At 42.2% G+C, this 20,062-nt stretch overlaps 1 protein-coding gene across 4 annotated transcripts in view; it reads left to right on the top strand.

Moving 5' to 3' along the window:
* The window catches only part of RNF175 (ring finger protein 175), a 65,273-nt gene that overhangs the window by 29,970 nt on the left and 15,241 nt on the right, over positions 1-20,062 (top strand). For all 4 annotated transcript variants that reach the window (XR_011249758.1, XM_069556651.1, XM_069556649.1 and 1 more), the window contains exons 4-5: positions 5,783-5,937; positions 19,306-19,413. Coding sequence is in view for 3 of the 4 variants with exons in the window: in XM_069556651.1 (XP_069412752.1) it covers positions 5,783-5,937; positions 19,306-19,413 (263 nt within the window). In the remaining variant the exon portion in view is untranslated. The remainder of the gene's footprint in view (positions 1-5,782; positions 5,938-19,305; positions 19,414-20,062) is intronic.

Below are 20,062 nucleotides of genomic sequence, written 5' to 3' on the forward strand. Positions count from 1 at the left end.
AGGAGAGCCCTTCACCATGTATATTTTTGTTCAAATGCATATGCTATGTTGTGCTGTGCTTACTCACGAAGTTGTGTCTGACCCTGCAATCCCATGGATTGTAGCCCACTGAGCTCCCGCTGTCCATGGGGATTCTCCATGCAAGAATGCTGGAGTGGATTGCCATTCCTTCCCCTCAAATTTATATATATGATAACAATTGTAGTGTTCTCTGAGAGAAGATTTCAGTTCAGTTCAGTCGCTCAGTCATGTCTGATTCTTTGCAACTCCACGGACTGCAGCCCACCAGGCTACCCTGTCCATCCCTAACTCCCAGAGCTTGCTCAAACTCATCCAGTTGGTGATGCCATCCAACCATCTCATCCTCTGTTGTTCCCTTCTCCTTCTACCTTCAATCCTTCCTAGCATCAGGGTCTTTTCTAAGGAATCAGGTCTTCGCATCAGGTGGCCAAAGTATTGGAGTTTCAGCTTCAGCATCAATCCTTCCAATGAATATTCAGGACTGATTTCCTTTAGGATTGACTGGATGGATCTCCTTGCAGTCCAAGGGACTCTCAAGAGTTTTCTCCAACACCACAGTTCAAAAGCATCAATTCTTCAGCACTAACCTGTCCATCCTAAAGGAGATCAGTCCTGGGTGTTCATTGAAAACACTGATGTTGAAGCTGAAACTCCAATACTTTGGCCACCTGATGCAAACAGCTGACTCATTTGAAAAGACCCTCATGCTGGGAAAGATTGAGGGCAGGAGGTGAAGGGGACGACAGAGGATGAGATGGTTGGATGGCATCACCGACTCAATGGACGGGAGTTGGTGATGGACAGGGAGGCCTGGCGTGCTGCAGTTCATGAGGTCACAAAGAGTCGGACATGACTGAGCGACTGAACTGAACTGAAGCTTTCTTTGTGGTCCAACTCTCACATCCATACATGACTACTGGAAAAAACATAGCTTTAACTAGACAGACCTTTGTTGGCAAAGTAATGTCTCTGCTTTTTAATATGCTGTGCTTGTCTTCCAATGAGCAAACGTCTTTTAATTTTACGGCTGCAGTCACCATCTGCAGTGACTTTGGAGCCCAAGAAAATAAAGTTTGTCGCTGTTTCCATTGTTTCCCCATCTATTTGCTATGAAGTGATGGGACTGGATGCCATGATCTTAGTTTTTTGAATGTTGAATTTTAAGCCAGCTTTTTCACTCTCCTCTTACACTGTCACCAAGAGGCTCTTGAGTTCCTCTTCACTTTCTGCCACAGGGGTGGTGTCATCTGCATATCTGAGGTCATCGATATTTCTCCTAGGAATCTTGACTCCAGCTTGTGCTTCATCCAGCCCAGCGTTTTGCATGATGTACTCTGTATATAAGTTAAATAAGCAGGGTGACAATATACATTCCTGTTGTACTCCCTTCCCAATTTGGAACCGGTCTGTTGTTCCATCTCTGGTTCTAACTGTTGCTTCTTGACCTGCATACACATTTCTCAGGAGGCAGGTAAGGCAGTCTGGTATTCCCATCTCATGAAGAATTTTCCACAGTTTACTGTGATCCACACAGTCAAAGGCTTTGGCATAGTCAATAAAGCAGAAGTAGATGTTTCTCTGAAATTCTCTTGGTTTTTCTATTGCCAACAGATGTTGGCAATTTGATCTCTGGTTCCTCTGCTTTTTCTAAATCCAGCTTGAACATCTGGAAGTTCTTGGTTCCTGTACTGTTGAAGCCTAGCTTGGAGAATTTTGAGCATTAGTTTACTAGCATGTGAAATGAGTGCGATTGTGCAGTAGTTTGAACATTCTTTGGTATTGCTTTTCTTTGAGATTGGAATGAAAACTGACATTTTCCAGTCCTGTGGCCACTACTGAGTTTTCCAAATTTGCTGGCATATTGAGTGCAGCACTTTAACAGCATCATCTTTTAGGATTTGAAATAGTTATGCTGAAATTCTATCACCTCCATTAGCTTTGTTTGTAGTGATACTTTCCAAGGCCCACTTGACTTTGCACTCCAGGATGTCTGGCTCTAGGTGGGTGATCGCACCATCATGGGTATCTGGTCATGAAGATCTTCTGTGTATTCTTGCCACCTCGTCTTAATATCTTCTGCTTCTGTTAGGTCCATACCATTTCTGTCCTTTATTGAGCCCATCTTTGCATGAAATGTTCCCTTGGTATCTCTAATTTTCTTGAAGAGATCTCTAGTCTTTCCCATCCTATTGTTTTCCTCTATTTCTTTGCATTGATTACTTAGGAAAGGTTTCTTATCTCTCCTTTCTATTCTTCGGAACTCTGCATTCAGATGGATATATCTTTCCTTTTCTCCTTTGCCTTTTGCTTCTCTTCTTTTCTCAGCTATTGGTAAGGCCTCCTCAGCCAGAGGCTGAGCAGATCAGTCTCTGTGGGGTCTCTGGGTCCTGGTGTGCAGCAGGTTTTGTCTGGGCCCTCTGAGCATCTCTGGCAGGTATGGGGTTTTGATTCTAAACACGATTTTGCCAATCCTAACCATCTTGCTGGGGTTTCTTCTTTATCATTGGATGTGGTATATCTTTTTTTGGTAGGATCCAAAAAAAAGGATCCAAAATTTTCCTGTGAATGGCTGTTTAGCAGCGAGTTGCGATTTTCAAGTTCTCACAGGAGAAGACGGGCACACGCCCTTCCTTCTACTCCGCCATCTTGCATGTAATTTGAAAGAAAACTTAGAGCAACTCTAAGAAGACTTCAGATCCAGCCCACTCAAGAAGAATTAAAAAGAATAAAAAGCCTGGAAAATGTCTTCTTATTTGACAAAGGCTGCATTTCATTTACATCTTGAAGTTCTATCAAATAATTCTGATTATTGACCTTGAGACTACTGTAACAAAATTCTTATTAAAGGACCCAAAAGTATACCCATAAACTTTTTTCTAAGCTGCCTATTTTTAATCACAAAGATGAAGAAACTAAGCAAACAACATTAGTCTTTTTTATACTCAGATGGTAGACGTGTGACATGCATGCTCTGACAACTCTTTCCACATCACTGGCAGACATAATTAATTGATCATGATACTCTTCACTGCTCAGACAGGACCCAGGCTCAGAATCTTCCTGAACAGAGTATTACCAATTTAACTCCACACATGAGACAACCGTCTTTGCCGTCCACCTTATATATTAATGCTGAGCAAATATAGGCAGTTAGTTGAATGTTCTACAACATAAAAGACCAAGGGTTCTTGCTACTCTTCCAGTGAAAAAAGTGAAAGTGAAAGTCACTCAGTTGTGTCTGACTGTTTGCAACCCCAGGGACTTCGTCCATGGAATTCTCCAGGCCAGAATACTGAAGTGGGTAGCCTTTCCCTTCTCCAAGCAATCTGATTTTTACCAGGAGGTGAGTAGCTGGCATTAGGCCTGATCTGTAGAGTAAAAGTATCACTGTGGTAACTGTATCATGTCATTGACCCACAGCCCATCAGTTCAGTCTGTCCTGTTTCCTGCCATGCAGAACTGAAGCCAGCCAACTTAAGGGACCTTCTGAAGGCTGCTGGGACTCAGGTCAGTGGCATAGGCCACTGACACATAGAAGGGACAGGAAAGAGTTTGATTCCCATCTGGAACCACCTGCAAAGGGCACCAGTAACTGAAGAGAAAAGACAAGAAGCAAATGGTGATTTACAGATCCAGTCATCCGGGGCAACGTCACCCCACAGTCAGGATGCAAGGGTTAGCCCCACACAGTGTGCTGGGACAGAAGGCAGGAGGGTCCCTGACGTGACATGCCCTGACACCACCTCCTCCTTGGCCATCGCTGTGCGTGTGTATATGTGCTATGAGAGTAACTATAGGCCCTGCTCCCTGCAGCCCAGGATGCTTCCAGATCCCTTACAGCTGTGATATCTGTTTCCCAACCTGGTGGCTCAGAAAGTAGAGAATCTTCCTGCAATGCAGGAGCCCCAGGTTCGATCCCTGGGTCGGGGAGATCCCCTGGAGAAGGGAATGGCAGCCCACTCCAGTATTTTTGCTTGGAAAACCCCATGGACAGAGGAGCCTGCTGGACTACAGTCTATGGAGTCATGAAGAGTCAGATACTACAAAGCGACTAACACTTTGACTTTGAATCAGCAGGGAAGCAGGCATTGTGGTCCCCAACTTTAAAACCAAAGTGCAATCTTTTGTCCAACAGCACAGAGCTGTTGCGGCCTAAAGTTCATTCCATCTGAAATATCTGCAGGAGGTAATGGAAGATGGATATTTTGGATTATCTCCCATCTGAATGTTCAAATAACTGTGCCCTTCAATACTGGGGTCCAGCCCCGGTTGGATCCAGGGTATCCGAAGCATAGACAGCGTTGGCAACTGAGATTTATTTATTTATTTAGAAATATAGAGAGAGATAAGGAAAGAATGTTGCAGTTAAGAAAACAGAGGAGAGAAAGAGGCTGATATTCCTTGGTTTACACAGAAAGCCAATAAAGTCCCAAGACAAGGGACTTACACCATTCATGTAGGCCACAGGTGCCCACTTGAATAGCGGAGGGTGCCCCGCCTTGGGCTCCCTCTCACGTGGGTCTTAGAAGCCCGGGCAGAGAAGTGAACACAGCGAGCCCCTGCGCTCTAGGGGGTCAGCCTGAAAAAGAGAGAAAGAAAGAGAGAATTGACACGGGGGAGCCAAGCAATGATGAGGCGAGGCCCAAAACTTTATTTTTCCAGGGAGCTGATATACCTTAAGCTCTACATAGAGAATAATGGAAAATACAAAGTCGTGCAGGGTCAGCAGCCCTGACCTTTATCGAGACCAGGCTTTCTCTCTGCATACCTATCTGTATACACAGGTCTTAGGTGATTTACATCATCTTCTGGCCAGGAGGCCTATTAGCATTTTATGACCCTTTTCTGATAAGGGTCCGTCAACCAGAAAACTTATTTGCCCTAAAAGTGTTGTTCTTTCCAAAGTCTGGTGCCACTCTCAGAAAGCACTAAATAAAGTTACATTCTTACATAGCAAGGACACAACAATTTATAACAAAGAAAGAAGAGTACAGTGATTTATAACAAAGAGAAAATTCATTAACTCAAAAGTCTAGTATTGCTAACATCAAAACTACTATATTCCTATTTCTGCATCCCAATTACATTGATTAATATCCTCCCAGGTGCCTAAAAAGTAAAGGATATGGAGGTCTGGTGGCAATCATTAACTCAACAATGAAACTCTTCACCAATATAATTCTTAGCTCTTTAAAAGACTCTCTATCTTTAAGATGTTTTAAGCTTCCCATGCCTCTCCCAGTTGGGAGGCTGTAAACAATCACATGCGTAGTTGTAAAAGTCTGGGTAAACCTGTCAGGCAAGTTAGAGAGCCATCAGAGGGGTTTGAGCTGAGACACCCCTTTTATATGCAGGAGACTAACTGGAGCTCTAAGTTAACTTTTTCCAGAGAAAGGTGGTCGGGGATAGCCCCCTGTTAATGTCAGAAGAGTGTAGTATAGCAGACAGTAAACAGATTTTGGTTTCAGGGTAGATGCTCGGGCAGAGGACCCCTTGAGACCTGACTCACCTTTGCCTGTCAGGCCTCTTCCTCATGACCTTTGTCATGGGTGGGATCTCCCGTGCTGTTCCCGGCACTTCAGAGCCTTGCATGCACAGAACAGCTTGCAGTGGGCTGGTGAACCAGACGCCATGTGCCAGACAGGGTGGTGAAGGTGGCTCCCCGACCCCCTAACCCAGAGTAGCTTCCAAATCATCAATAGTAGACATGCCGTCTGGCCCTCAGTTATTGAAGGAGACTTTCTGTTCATCTTTCTGACAGCTGGTGACCCTGTTGCAGATGTGGGTTGTCCCTCTGTATTTCACGATAAAACTTTACTGGTGGCGATTTCTCTCTATGTGGGGGATGTTCTCAGTTATTACCAGCTACATCCTCTTCAGAGCTACCCGAAAACCCCTTTCAGGGAGAACACCACGGTATGTATTTCATTCATTCCTTCCTCAGCACACCCTTCATTTCAACCATTAGAAAGTATATTTAATTTCCTTTTTCCTGATGGGGGGTAGGATATTACACCTCTTTGACCCTTTGTTGCAAAACTGTTTGGAGACTTGCTCTACTGCTGTGCATTCACATTCATATTTAATGGGGATTCAGACATGCCTGTAAATTTTATAGTTTTAGACAATAGCTAGTAAAGGCCAGGAGGAAGAGAAGTGAAACCGTTGTTTAAATTTTCTAGAGCACTATTTGCATGTTGATCTTTAGCTCAGCATTTTATAGGGTTCTATGCTAAGTCAGGTCACAGACATTTTATCATAAAGTAAGAGTTAGAAGTTTCTACTTCTAACAACTACGTACATATTTCACATCGACAAATCATAAGCAACAGACAAGCTATTACTCACATAACAAATGAGGCTTTACTATTCCAACGCTCACTTTAGTTACCACTGCCAACCTCTTGGAGAAGGCAGTGGTGCCCACTCCAGTACTCTTGCCTGGAAAATCCCATGGATTGAGGAGCCTGGTGGGCTACAGTCCATGAGGTCGCTAAGAGTTGGACACGACTGAGTGACTTCACTTTCACTTTTCACTTTCATGGTTTGGAGAAGGAAATGGCAACCCACTCCAGTGTTCTTGCCTGGAGAATCCCAGGGACAGGGGAGCCTGGTGGGCTGCCGTCTATGGGGTCGCACAGAGTCGGACACGACTGAAGTGACTTAGCAGCAGCAGCAGCAGCAGCCAACCTCTTGAAATGTATATAATTCCATCAGATCATTCACTAATCTTACAAAGGGTTTATAATCTCATAATGTGTCCACAAATTTGTTCTTGCTCTCTGTGTTCTATAGACAAGATCTGAATCCAATTCAGATAAAACTGATGAGATAAAGAGAAAATGTATGGTGTTCAGTGGTAATAAGACAATGTCAGGTTTTGATCTGTGTTGGAGAATAAATCAGAAGTGTCCATGAAATATTTTTGTGATTATTTAGCCATTTGCATGCTTGTTTGTAATCCTCTAGAGAAGTGGGAGAGGCAGATATCAACTTTTACTTCTGCTTTAGAGAAGGAGAATATATTCAGTGAAAGAAACCAGATAAATAAATGTAATGATGAAAGCTGACGTTCAAGTAAATGAATTTCAGGTTTATGAGTGTTTTAGTTTAATCCCACCTAGGGAACAGCTTTAGGGTGACATTAAAAAATCTTCTAAGCTGGCCAGTTTAGGGCTTTACACAGCCTTTGTCGGGCCTGGCTTACCCATCAGCAAATGAGCATACAGTACCCTTTCTCCTTCTTACAAAATGCTATACACTTTATAAATTGTTTAAGACTTGTGAAAGAGATCTACATTTTGAATGAATTGAAATGTACTTGTTTTCATCTCCTGAATGCAATTAACATTCTGTTTCAGTGAGAATGCTTCATTTTTCTACTGTTTAATGACTTGCCTGGGCTAAACACTGAGCTATTTCTCTGCCCGTGAAGAGGAACTCCAATACCTAAAACACCTCCTGACGCTTCATTGCTCCTGTATCTCAGATGGCCAGAGCCCCATGCCCTCCGCTGCTCCTCCTCCAGCTCCTTCCTGCCCCTCAGCTCCTAGCTTTGGCACAGTCTGAGAGCCAAGATGCTCCCACTAACAATGGGAGTATCATATTAGGGCTCCATTCCTTCCAGAAAAGCAGTCTGGATAAAGAAGCTCTGGGTGATGAGAAATAATATGCCCTAAGGGTCTTTATGATGCTTGCTTCCTCATCACATGATAGGTGAGTCTCACTGTGTTCCATTTGGAAGTGGAGGACTTCATGACAAGTGAGGAAAGCTGGTCAGAGCAGATTCGCATGGTGCAGAGGGCAAACCCAGGAGGCATCTCTAGTACCAATGCAGTTTAAAAACTGGTTATTCCTCTCCCAGAGTATACCAAGACCCTGCTGTGGGAGAGAGGACAGAGGAAGGGAAGTGGGTTTCCTCTCTACTACAGTCAGATTTCGGTCAAGCAACATTCAGGCTCAAACACAGGCCACAGGCCAGCCACAAAGAGCTGGGACCGATCACATCAATTCCAGCTCACAGCCAAGCTTCCCTTTGTGGAGGCTGCTCTGACACGAATGCAGTTTCTAATCTGGCATATCTATTTCCAGTGTAATTTGAATAGCAAGGGAGTTCTGGGCTCTACAAACTCATACTGCCAATAAACAGGAAGGTTTGAGTGGGTGAAGGGAAGCGTAGGTTTGGAAAACATAACACATCTATTACAATGATATGACATACTGAACATTTAACACGTCAGTTCTTTTAAATATGACTACATTTTTTTCACATAATCTTTAGGACAGCTTTAGGAGCTGGTGTTACCTGCCCCCCTCCCCCACTTCATAAATGAAGAAATTGTAGGAAGAAAAGCTAAGCAGGGGGCCACAGTCCCACAGGCAGTAAGTCAGGGAGCCCAGAATCAAGCCACAGACTGCTGCTGCTGCTGCTGCTAAGTCGCTTCAGTTGGGTCCGACTCTGTGCGACCCCATAGACAGCAGCCCACCAGGCTCCCCTGTCCCTGGGATTCTCCAGGCAAGAATACTGGAGTGGGTTGCCATTTCCTTCTCCAATGCATGAAAAGCCAAAGTGAAGTCACTCAGTCATGCCCGACTCTTAGTGACCCCATGGACTGCAGCCCACCAGGCTCCTCCATCCATGGGATTTTCCAGGCAAGAGTACTGGAGTGGGGTGCCATTGCCTTCTCCGAAGCCACAGACCACTGGAGTGCAAAGCCCCTGCCCCAGGAGCATGTTGCGGCTTAGTTATGGAAACCAGCTGCTTTGCATAGAGAAACCCTGTAGTTCAAACCATTAGTAAGCAGACACACCTCTAATGCTGGCACAGCCTTGAGCAGGGACCCTCACGGCAGAGAATATGTGTGGAGTTGAAGGAAACCCACTCTGGTGCTAACAGGTGTTGTGAGGGTGGAGGGAAGATCCTCTTAGAGCAGCCACTTTTCCCACATCACCATTTTTGGCAGCATTAACTTCTGCCTTTATCTCATGCACTGAGCAGTGTTCCACAGTGCTCAGCACCAAGTAATAAGGGCCAGTAGCCCAAGGAGCCACTGTGGCAGAAAGACCCCCAAAGTCCTCTCTGGCCCCTTTTATAGGTGACACAACCTCACAGTCGCTTGATACACCTTCTGCAGCCCCTGGGAGTTTCCTGCTCCAGGTAACTCCCCATTGCTGACCCCCTCGATGGGACAGGACTACACCTATAGGCAAATGCTGTCTAGATAATGGTGGTATGTCAATCGCTTGAAGCAGAGAAAGCATTTCACCATAGAAATAACGTAAATGACAAGTCATTTCTCAGATAAGGTCACAAATCCTCATTTAAATCATAATGTTTCATAAGATCCCTTTTAACTGGGACTCACAGTGAAGCACAGCATTTTTTAAAATAACACTGGCTCCAGGCACACCCTGGGAAATTCCCAACCCACGCCCACTCCAGTCCAAACCAGCTTACCAAGCTGCCTGGAAACACAGTCCACAGCAATGCTGGCGCCAAAGCCATGCCTCCTAATTCATAGAAACAAACACAAAAAGTCAAATAGAGACAAAGGATTTTTTTTTTTTTCCAAAAGAACAAAACAAGATAAAACTCCAGGAAAAAAAAAATAATGAAACAGAGATAAGCAATTTGTCTGATAAAGAGTTCAGTGATGGTCATAAAAATGCTCACAAATCTCAGAAGAATGGAGTAACACAGGGAGAACTTCAACAAATTGTTAGAAAATATAAAAGCACCAATCAGAGCTGAAGGATATAATAACTGAAACAAAAAGTACCCTAGAGGGCATCAATAGCAGACTAGATGGTGCAGCGGAATGGATCCGTGACTGGAAGACAGTAGAAGTCCTTGAGTCAGAACGACAACAACAAAAAGAATTTTTTACAGTGAGGATACATTAAGGGGCCTCTGAGACAACCTCAAGTATACTAACATTCACACTATGGGAGTCTGAGAAGGAGAAGAAAGAAAATGACAGAAAACGTCTTTGAAGAAAAACTCCCTAAGCCAGGGAAAGGGAACATATACAGGTCCAGGAAGCACAGAGGATCCAAAGCGTGATGAACCCAAAGTGATCCACATCAACACAAACCACAATTAAAATGGCAAAAGTTAAAGATAATGAGAAAATTTGGAAGACAAGGAAAATGAGTGACATACCAGTGCAGTTCAGTTCGGTCACTCAGTCGTGTCTGACTCTTTGCGACCCCATGAATCGCAGCACGCCAGGCCTCCCTGTCCATCACCGGCTCCCAGAGTTCACTCAGACTCACGCCCATCGAATCCATGATGCCATCCAGCCATCTCATCCTCTGTCGTCCCCTTCTCCTCCTGCCCCCAATCCCTGGAACCCTCCTAAAGCTATAAATTGATTTTTCAGCAGAAACTTTACAAGCCAAAAGAGAGTATCAGGATATATTTAAAGGGCTAAAAGGATTTTTTTTTTTAGTTGCAAACAAGAATACTCTTCCCAACAAGGTAATTTCTCCTTCAGAATCAAAGGAGAAATAAAGAGGTTCCCAGATAAGCTAAAACTAAGAGTTCATCACCACTAAACTAGCCTCACAAGAAATGTTGAAGGGTTTTCTTTAAGTGGAGAACAACTAGCCGTAACTAGAAGTAAGAAAATATATGAAGGAAAAAACTCACTGATAAAGGTAAATCCACTGGTGAAGGCACCAATATGAAGATGAAAGGACAAAATCTGTAAAATAAATTACAACTACAATGAGTAGTTAAGGGATACACAAAGCAAAAAGGTATAAAATATGATGTCAAACCCATAAAACATGGGCTGGAGAGGAGTAGAAATGTAACACTTTTAGAATGCATTCAAATAAGTGACCATCAGTTCAAAACAAATCCCTATATATATATTTATACACAGGTCCATAATATATGAAGCTCATGAACCACAAACCAAAAACCCACAATAGATATACCAAAAAAATGAAGTGAAAAGAACTCTAAGCAAACACTAAAGAAAATCACTAAACTGTAAGGGAAGAGAATAAAAGAAGGAGAAAGGAACTATAAAAATGACCAAAAAACAATTCACAAAATGGCAGTAAATATATATATGAGAACTTTAAATGTAAATAGACTAAATACTCAATTACAGGACATAGGGTGATTGAATGGATTAAAAACTCAGACCCATCTATATGCTAGCTTCAAGAGATACACATCAGATCTAAAAACACACAGGGACTGAGAGTGAAAAGATGGAAAATGCATTCCTTCTAAATGGAAAGTGAAAGAAAGCTAGGATACCAATATTTACATCAGAAATGATAGACTTTAAAACAAAGACCAAAACAAAAGACAAAGACTACAAAATGATAAAGGGGTCAGTCCAAGAAAAAAATATAACATTTGGGAATATTTATGCACCTAAGTTCGGAGAAGGCGATGGCACCCCACTCCAGTACTCTTGCCTGGAAAATCCCATGGACAGAGGAGCCTGGTGGGCTGTGGTCCATGGGGTCGCTAAGAGTCGGACATGACTGAGTGACTTCCCTTTTACTTTTCACTTTCGTGCATTGGAGAAGGAAATGGCAATCCACTCCAGTGTTCTTGCCTGGAGAGTCCCAGGGATGGGGGAGCCTGGTGGGCTGCTGTCTATGGGGTCGCACAGAGTCAGACACGACTGAGGTGACTTAGCATCATGCACCTAAGATAGGAGCACCTAAATCCATATAGCACATATTAACAGACATAAAGGGAGAGATTGACAGCAATACTGTATTAGCAGGACTTTAATATTTCATTTATATCAATAGATCACCCAGATAGAAAATCAGTCAGGAAATATGGGCCTTAAAGGATTAGATCAGATGAACTTAATAGATGTGTATACAACATTGCATCCAAAAACTGCAGAATACAAATTCTTTTCAAGGGCACATGGAACATTCTCCAGGATAGATAACGTGCTAGGCCATATGTCAAACAAGTGTCAATAAATTAAGAAGATCAACATCATATCAAGTATCTTTTCTAATCATAATAATATAAAAATAGAAATCAACTCCAGGAAGAAATCTGGAAAAAAATGCAAACATATAGATACTCAACAATGTGCTACTAAACAACCAATGGATGAAAATGGAATCACAAAGGTCCAAAACTTATGGGATGCAGCAAATCAGGTTTAAGAGGAAAGTTTATAAGAATACAGGTGTACCTCAAGAAACAAGAAGAATCTCAAATAAACAACTTGAAGTCTAAAGGAACCAGAAAAAAGAAGAACAGGCAAAGCCCACAGTTAGTAAAAGAGTGAAAATAATAAAAAGCAAAGTGAAAATGAATGCAATAGGGACTTTTAAAGATAAAAGAGATCAACAAAACCAAGAGATGTTTCTTTGAAAAGAGACGAAATTGATGAATCTTTAGCCAGTCTCATCAAGAAAAAGAGAGGGCCCAAATAAAATCAGAAATGAAACAGGAGAAATTACAACCATAAACATACAATCATAAGAGACTACTACAAACAACCATATGCCAACAAATTAGACAACCTAGAAGAAATGGATAAATAGCTAGAAACATATAGTCTTCCAAGACTGAATCAACATAAAATAGAGAATCTGAATAGACCAATTACTGGTAATAAAATTGAATCAGTAATCAAAAAGCTTCCAACAAACAAAAATCCAGGACAAGATGGTTTCACAGGGAATTCTACCAAACATTTAAAGAAGAGCTAAACTTCTCAAATTATTCAAAAAAAAAAAGAGAGAGAGAGACAGAAGGGAACACTCTCAAACTCAATCTATAAGGCTAGTATTACCCTGATACCAAAACCAAACAAAAACACTACCAAAAAAGAAAATTACAGGTCAGTATCCCTGATAATCATAGATGCAAATATCCTCAAAAAATGTTAGGAATTCAAATTCAACAGTACATTGAAAAGAATCATACAACATGATCAAGTGGGATTTACTCCAAGGATGCAAGGACAGTTCAACATCCACAAATCAATCAACACAATAAAGAGCATTAAATAAACAAATGATAAAAAATCACATGGTCACCTCAATGGGTTCAGAAAAAGCACTTGACAAAATTTAACATCCATTTATAAAAATTCTCAACAAAGTGGGTATAGGGGGAACATGCCTCAACATAATAAATACTATGACAAACCCACAGTTAACCTCATATTCAAACAGTGAAAACCTGATCTTCTAAGATCAGGAACAAAGCAAGGGTACACACTGTCATCACTTTTATTCAATTCAGTTTTGGCAGTCCTAGCCGTAGCAATCAGAGAAGAAAAAGAAATAAAAGAAATCTAAATGGGAAAGGAAGAAGTGAAACTGCCACTGTTGGCAGATGACATAGTACTACACACAGAAAATCCTAAAGATGCCGCTGGAAAACTGCTAGAACTCATTAATGAATTTGGTGAAGTTGCAGGATATAAAATGAATACAAAGAAACGTGTTGCATTTCTATATACTAACAATGAACTATGAAACATAGAAAGTAAGGAAACAGTCCCATTTATCACAGCATCAAAAAGAATAAAATATCTAGGAATAACCTACCTAAGGAAGTAAAAGACCTGTACTTGGAAAATTCTAAGACAATGATAAAATAAATTGAAGATGACACAAGTAAATAGAAAGATATACTGGTCTTATGAACTGGAAGAATTTATATTGTTAAAAATCCACACTACCCAAGGCAATCCACAGATTCAATGCAATCCTTATTAAAATACCAATGGCATTTTTCACAAATAGTCCTAAAATTTGTATGGAACCACAAAAGACTCCAGATAGCTAAAACAATCTTGAGAAAGAAGAACAGGGCTGGAGGTATCACACTCTCTGATTTCAAACCAAACTACAAAGCTATAGTAATCAAAACAGTATGGTACTGGCAGAAACAGACATTTAGATCAATGAAATAGAGTAGAGAGTGCAGAAATAAACCCACACTAATGTGATCAATTAATCTACAATAAAGGAGGCAAGAAAATACAATGAAGAAAAGACAGTCTCTTTAGTAAATGGTGTTGGGAAAACCAGACAGCTACATGTAAAAGAAAGAAACGACACCATTTTCTTATACTATATACAAAAATAAAATGGATTGAAGGCTTAAGTGTAAGACCTGAAACCATAAAAATCCTAGAAGAAAACATAGTCAGGACACACTTCGGTCTTTGCAATATTTTTTGATCTGTCTTCTCAGGCAAGGGCAACGAAAGCAAAAGTAAACAAATGGGACCACATCAAGCTAAGAAGTTTTTATGTGGCAGTAGAAGCCATCAACAAAAATGAAAAGGTAACCGACTGAATGGGAGAAGATACTTGAAAATGATATGTTCAATAAGGGGTTTATCTCCAAATATATGAAGAACTCATACAACTCTATATTAAAAAACCAAACAATTCATTTTAAAAATGGGCCAAGGACCTGAATAGACATTTTCCCAAAGAAGGCATACAAGTGGCCAACAGGCACATGAAAAGATGCTCATCAGTCATCCGGGGAAATCAAATCACGTGGAAATCAAAACCACAATGAAATATTATCTCACATCTGTCAGAATCGTGATTATCAAAAAGACAAGAAATAATTAGTGCTGGCAAGATTGTGAAGAAAAGGGAGCCCCTTGTGCCCTTTGGACGGGACTGTAAATTGTTGGAGCCACTATTTGTGGCTTTCCACTGTTTGTTGGAAAACAGTATGGAGATTCCTAAAAAACAGCAACAACAACAACAACAAAACCAATGTTTAAAACAATTACCTTACCATCTGGCAGTTTTTCTCTGGAGTATGGCTTGAGTAAAAGCACCAACTTAAAAACATGTGCTCACCCCCCTGTTCATTGCAATATTATTTACAATAGCCAAAATATGGAAGCAGCCTAGGTGTTCCTTGATAGATTAATAGATAAGGAAGAGGAAGTGTACACGTAAAATGGAATAGTACTCAGCCATTAAAAAGACCAAAGTTTGCATATTTTGAGAACATGGATGGACCTAGAAAGCTGTGCTAAGTTTAGAAGTCAGACAAAGACAAATATCATATACCACTTACATGTGGAATATTAAAAAAAATGAACAAACATAAAACAGAAACAGTCATAGATACAGAGAACAAAATAGATGTTGCTACAGGGGAAGGGAGTGGGGGAATGAAATGGGTGAAAGGGATTAAGAAGCACAAACATCAAGTTACCAAAAAAGGAAGTTTCAGGGACGTAATATATAGGCATACCTTTTGGGTCAGGTTCCAGAGCACTGCAATAAAGTGGCTATCACACCCGAGCAAGTCACAAGTTTTTTGGTTTCCCTGTACATATAAAAGTTTATATTATGTATGTTTATACTACACTGTAGCCTATTAAGTGTGTGACAGAATTATATCCAAAAAAATGATGTACATTTCTTTATTTTAAAATCTCTATTGTTAAAAAATGCTAACCATCACCTGAGCCTTCAAGGAGTTGTAATCTTGTTCCTAGCGGAAGGTCTCGCCTCCAAGTTGGCGGCTGCTGACTGGATTGGTGGTCGCTGAAGGTTGGGTTAGCTGCGGCAATTTCTTCTAATAAGACAGTGACATCTGCTGCATTGATTGACTCTTTCCTGAACGATTTCTCTGTAGCATGTGGTGCTGTTTGATAGCATTTTACCCACATAGAACTCCTTTCAAAACTGGAGTCAGTCTTCTCACACCCTGCTGCTTCTTTAGCAACTAAGTTTATGTCATATTCTAAACCCTTTGTTATTTCAGCAGTCTTCACAGCATCTTCACCAGGAGTAGATTTCATCCCAAGAAACGACTTCCTTCACTTCTCCATAAGAAGCAACTCCTCATTTGTTTCATCATGAGGCTGCAGCAGTTCTTCAGGCTCCACTTTGAATTCTAGCTGCCTTGCTATTTCCACCACATCTGCAGCTCCTTCCTCCACTAAAGGCTTAAATTCCTCCAAGTCACTCGTGAGGGATAGAATCAACTTCTTCCAAACTCCTGTCAGTGTTGATATTCTGACCTCTTCCCGTGAACCACAAGTGTTCTTAATGGCATCTAGAATGGTGAATCCTTCCCGGAAGGCTTTTTATTTACTTTGCCCAGATCCATCAGAGGAATCACTATTTATGACAGCTGTAGCCTTATGAAATGTACTTCTTAACTAATAAGAATTGAAATTCAAAATCGGTCCTTGATTCATGGGCCAAAGAATGGATGTGTTACAGGCATAAAAGCATTAATCTCATTGTACATCTCAATCAGAGCTCTTGAATGACCGGGTGCATTGTCAATGAGCAGGAATATTATGAATCTTTTCCCCTGGGGGTTAGTAAGTAGTCAGCAAACCATGTTGCAAACAGATGTGCTGCCATCGAGGCTTTGCTGTTCCGTTTATATAGCAAAAGCAGAGTAGTGTGTTAGTCGCTCAGTCGTGCCTGACTCTTTGTGACCCCATGGACTGCAGTCCACCAGGCTCCTCTGTCCATGAGATTTTCCAGGCAAGGATACCAGAGTGAGTTGCCATTTCCTTCTCCAGGGCATCTTCCCAACCCAGGGATCGAACCCAGGTCTCCTCCACTGCAGGCAGATTCTTTACCGACTGAGCTACAAGGGAAGCCCAAAGCAGAGTAGACCAAGCATAATTCTTCAGGACCAATCTTAGGGTTCTGCTGAGAGTCACCAGCTACATAAGACCCTAACAAGAGAGTCAGCCTGTCATTCGAAGCTTTGAAACCAGGCATTGTCTTCTCCTCTCTAAGTACGAAAGTCCTAGATGGCATCTTCCCATAGAAGGCTGTTTTGTCTGTGATGAAAATCTGTTGTTAAGTCACTAAGTCATTTCTGACTTTTTGCGACCCCATGGACTATAGCCCACCAGGCTCCTCTGTCCATGGGATTTCCCAGACAAGAATACTGGAGTGGATCCCATTTCCTTCTCCAGGGGATGTTCCCAACCCAGGGACAGAACCCATGTCCCCTGCTTGGCAGGTGGACTCTTTGCCACGGAGCCACTAGAGAAGCCCCTATTTACTGTTGCCACCATCGTTAATTATCTTAGCTACATCTTCTGGGAAACTCTCTGCTGCTGCACCAGCCCTGGCTGCCTCACCTCGCGCCTCTGCTATGGAGACAGGCTCTTTCCTGACATGTCTCATGACCCAACCTCTGCTGGCTTCAGACTTTTCCTCTGCAGCTTCCTCACCTCTCGGCCTTCAGGGGATTGAAGAGAGTGAGGGCCTTGCTCTGGGTTAGGCCTTGGCTTAAGAGAATCAATGTTGTGGCTGGTTTGACCTTCTTTCCAGACCACTGCCGCTTTCTCCATATCAGCAGTAAAGCTGTTTCACTTTCGTTTGTATATTCTCTGGAGCAGCACTTTTCATTTCCTTCAAGCATTTTCCTCTGCATACATAACTTGGCTCACTGATGCAAGAGGCCTAAGTTTTCAGCCAATTTCTACTTTTGACATGCCTTCCTCACTAAACTTAATCATTTCTAGCTTTTGATTTTAAGTGAGAGATATGCAACTCTTCCTTTCACTTGAACAATGGGGCCACTGTGGGATTATTAATTGGCCTAATTTCGATATTGTTGTGTCCCAGGGAATAGGGAGGCCTGAGAAGAAGGAGAAAGGTGGGGGAAAAGCCAAGCAGTGGTAAAGTCAAAACACACTATTTTTATCAGTTGAGGTTGCCATGTTACATGTGCGTGGTTTGTGGTGCCCCAAAACAATTATAACAGTAACACCAAAGCTCACTGATCACAGATCACCAAAACAAATATGATAATCATGTAAAAGTTTGGAATCTTGTAAGAATTAGCAAAATGGGGCACAGAGACACAAAGTGAGGAAATGCTGTTGGAAAAGTGGTCCCTACAGACCTCCTCAACAAAGGGTTAACACAGACCTTCTGTTTAATGATAATAATGCAGTGTTTGCAAAGTGTAATAAAGCTAGGTCTGCCTGTATAGTTGGTAAAATCATAATAACTATGGTAATAGATGGTAACTAGATTCCTAGTGGTGGTGATTTTGTAATACATAGAAATATCAAATCAGTATGTTGTACACCTGAAAGTAATATAATGTCATAAGTCAACTATACTTTAATAAAAATTTTAATACGTAAATAAAATAACGCTGAAACATTGGATCAGTAATAATATAGAACATAAGCATTTGGTGCGATGGCTCCAACAGGGAGGAAGCCAGGGAAGGTGAGATTTGGGGACAGGGCTCCAGGGGTCAGAGGCGAAAGCGTGGGGCCCTGTCTCCAGAGGGAGATTCTGAATGAAGTTTGGGGAGAAATGCAGGAGAGGGGTTCCAGAGAAGGAGGCGGGAAGGGGCTGAGGGCAAACGGGGAGCCCTCCCCTCGTGTGCAGTGTGCCAGCACCCCCTTCGCTCCTCCGGGCCCCCAGCACCCCCTCCTTCCAGCCCCTGCGTGTTCGGAACCAGGAATGGAGCCGCGCCGCAGCCCCAGCCCAGGCTCTCTCAGGCAGGAAGCAGCAGGCGGTTTTCCTAAGAGCTTTTCCTGCCTGGAGCAAGGGGAGCAGAAAGGACCCACGGCTCCTTGCACATGGGCTCCGTCCTTGCCCTGCATCCCCACCCTCTCACTTCCCCATGTGGACCCTGCGGGAAGGCGGAAGCCCTGAAAGCCACGTGGTGAGCGTGGGGCAGACACAGGGCCCGGCCACGCAGCGCAGGAAACAAGTGCGCCGGCTCCTGCTCCAGGGCTGCGGGGCCGCGTGAGTGAGGCCGCGCGAGGGCCGGGGCAGCGCGGGCGGGAAGCGAGAGGCTCCGGGGAGGACAGCTCCCATCGCTCGCTCGCCTCCAAGGACTCCTGCCAAAGCCACTGTAAGCCAATCAGAGAGGGAGGTCGACAGGGCCTCGTGTAGAATAACTGGTCCCGAAGGTCACCTTTCCATGAGGACATAAGTCGCAATGAATTTATATACGCATGCTATGCTATGCTAAGTCACTTCAGTCGTGTCCGACTCTGTGCGACCCCGTAGATGGCAGCCCACCCAGGCTCCCCCATCCCTGGGATTCTCCAGGCATATATACATAGAAACACACGTGCATGATAGTACTGTCTATATATTGCTTGTTGATAGTATATTAAAACTCTAGATTATCATGGAGTTTAGCTGATATGATATATTCATGTTCTGTGTATTGTAAATTGAACAGAATTTTAGAAACTAAAAACTGACTTATAACAATGTTTGAAAAAGAGAAAATATTTTCTAATATATCATGTTTGGTGCATCTCCCCATTTTTCACTCCACAGATTGGTTTACAAATGGTTTCTTCTAATCTACAAACTCAGCTATGCATTTGGTGTTGTGGGTTATTTGGCTATCATATTTACAATGTGTGGATTCCATTTATTTTTCAGGTAAGTATCTCCAATTAAGATACTGATGTCTCTAAGCACTTACTTGTAGCATTAACCTGGTCAAGTTCTCAGTGTCTGGAAGCCACATTTGGCCCTGCAATTTTCCAGGGACACACTGTTTATAGTACTATCATTGGTATCATAGATGCCACTGGGGGAAACTAGTAAAAGGAAGAGAACACTCAGATTTCAAAGGTTTTAAAAATTATAAGCTTTAAAGACATCATCATTCAGAGCTGGCCTATATTTGTTGGAGCAATTCTTATTGAGCTAAGAAGTTCCCTTCCACAAAATTCTTAACTGTCATATCCCTCTATAGACCTTTCTTCTTTAAGCCCCTAGAACTATGCTATCCAATACAGTAGCTGCCAACCCATGTAACTGCTGAGCACTTAAAATATCAGGTAAGAGGTGCTGTAAGTCTAAAATACACATTGAGTTTCAAAGACCGTATAAGAAAATCATTTTATGATTACATGAGATGACAGTACTCTGGATGTTTTAGTGAAATTATTTGATCTGTTTCTTTTTACCTTTTATTTGTGGCTATAAGAATTTTTTTTAATTATGTCCAATGTACTGCTCTAGAATTTTGTTTCTGCTCTAAATCTCTTCTGCTGGAGGCATTTAGTCAAAGAAGAAACTGAGT

The sequence above is a fragment of the Ovis canadensis genome, chromosome 17 (assembly GCF_042477335.2).
Source record: "Ovis canadensis isolate MfBH-ARS-UI-01 breed Bighorn chromosome 17, ARS-UI_OviCan_v2, whole genome shotgun sequence".
In the NCBI taxonomy this organism is placed as follows: domain Eukaryota; kingdom Metazoa; phylum Chordata; class Mammalia; order Artiodactyla; family Bovidae; genus Ovis; species Ovis canadensis.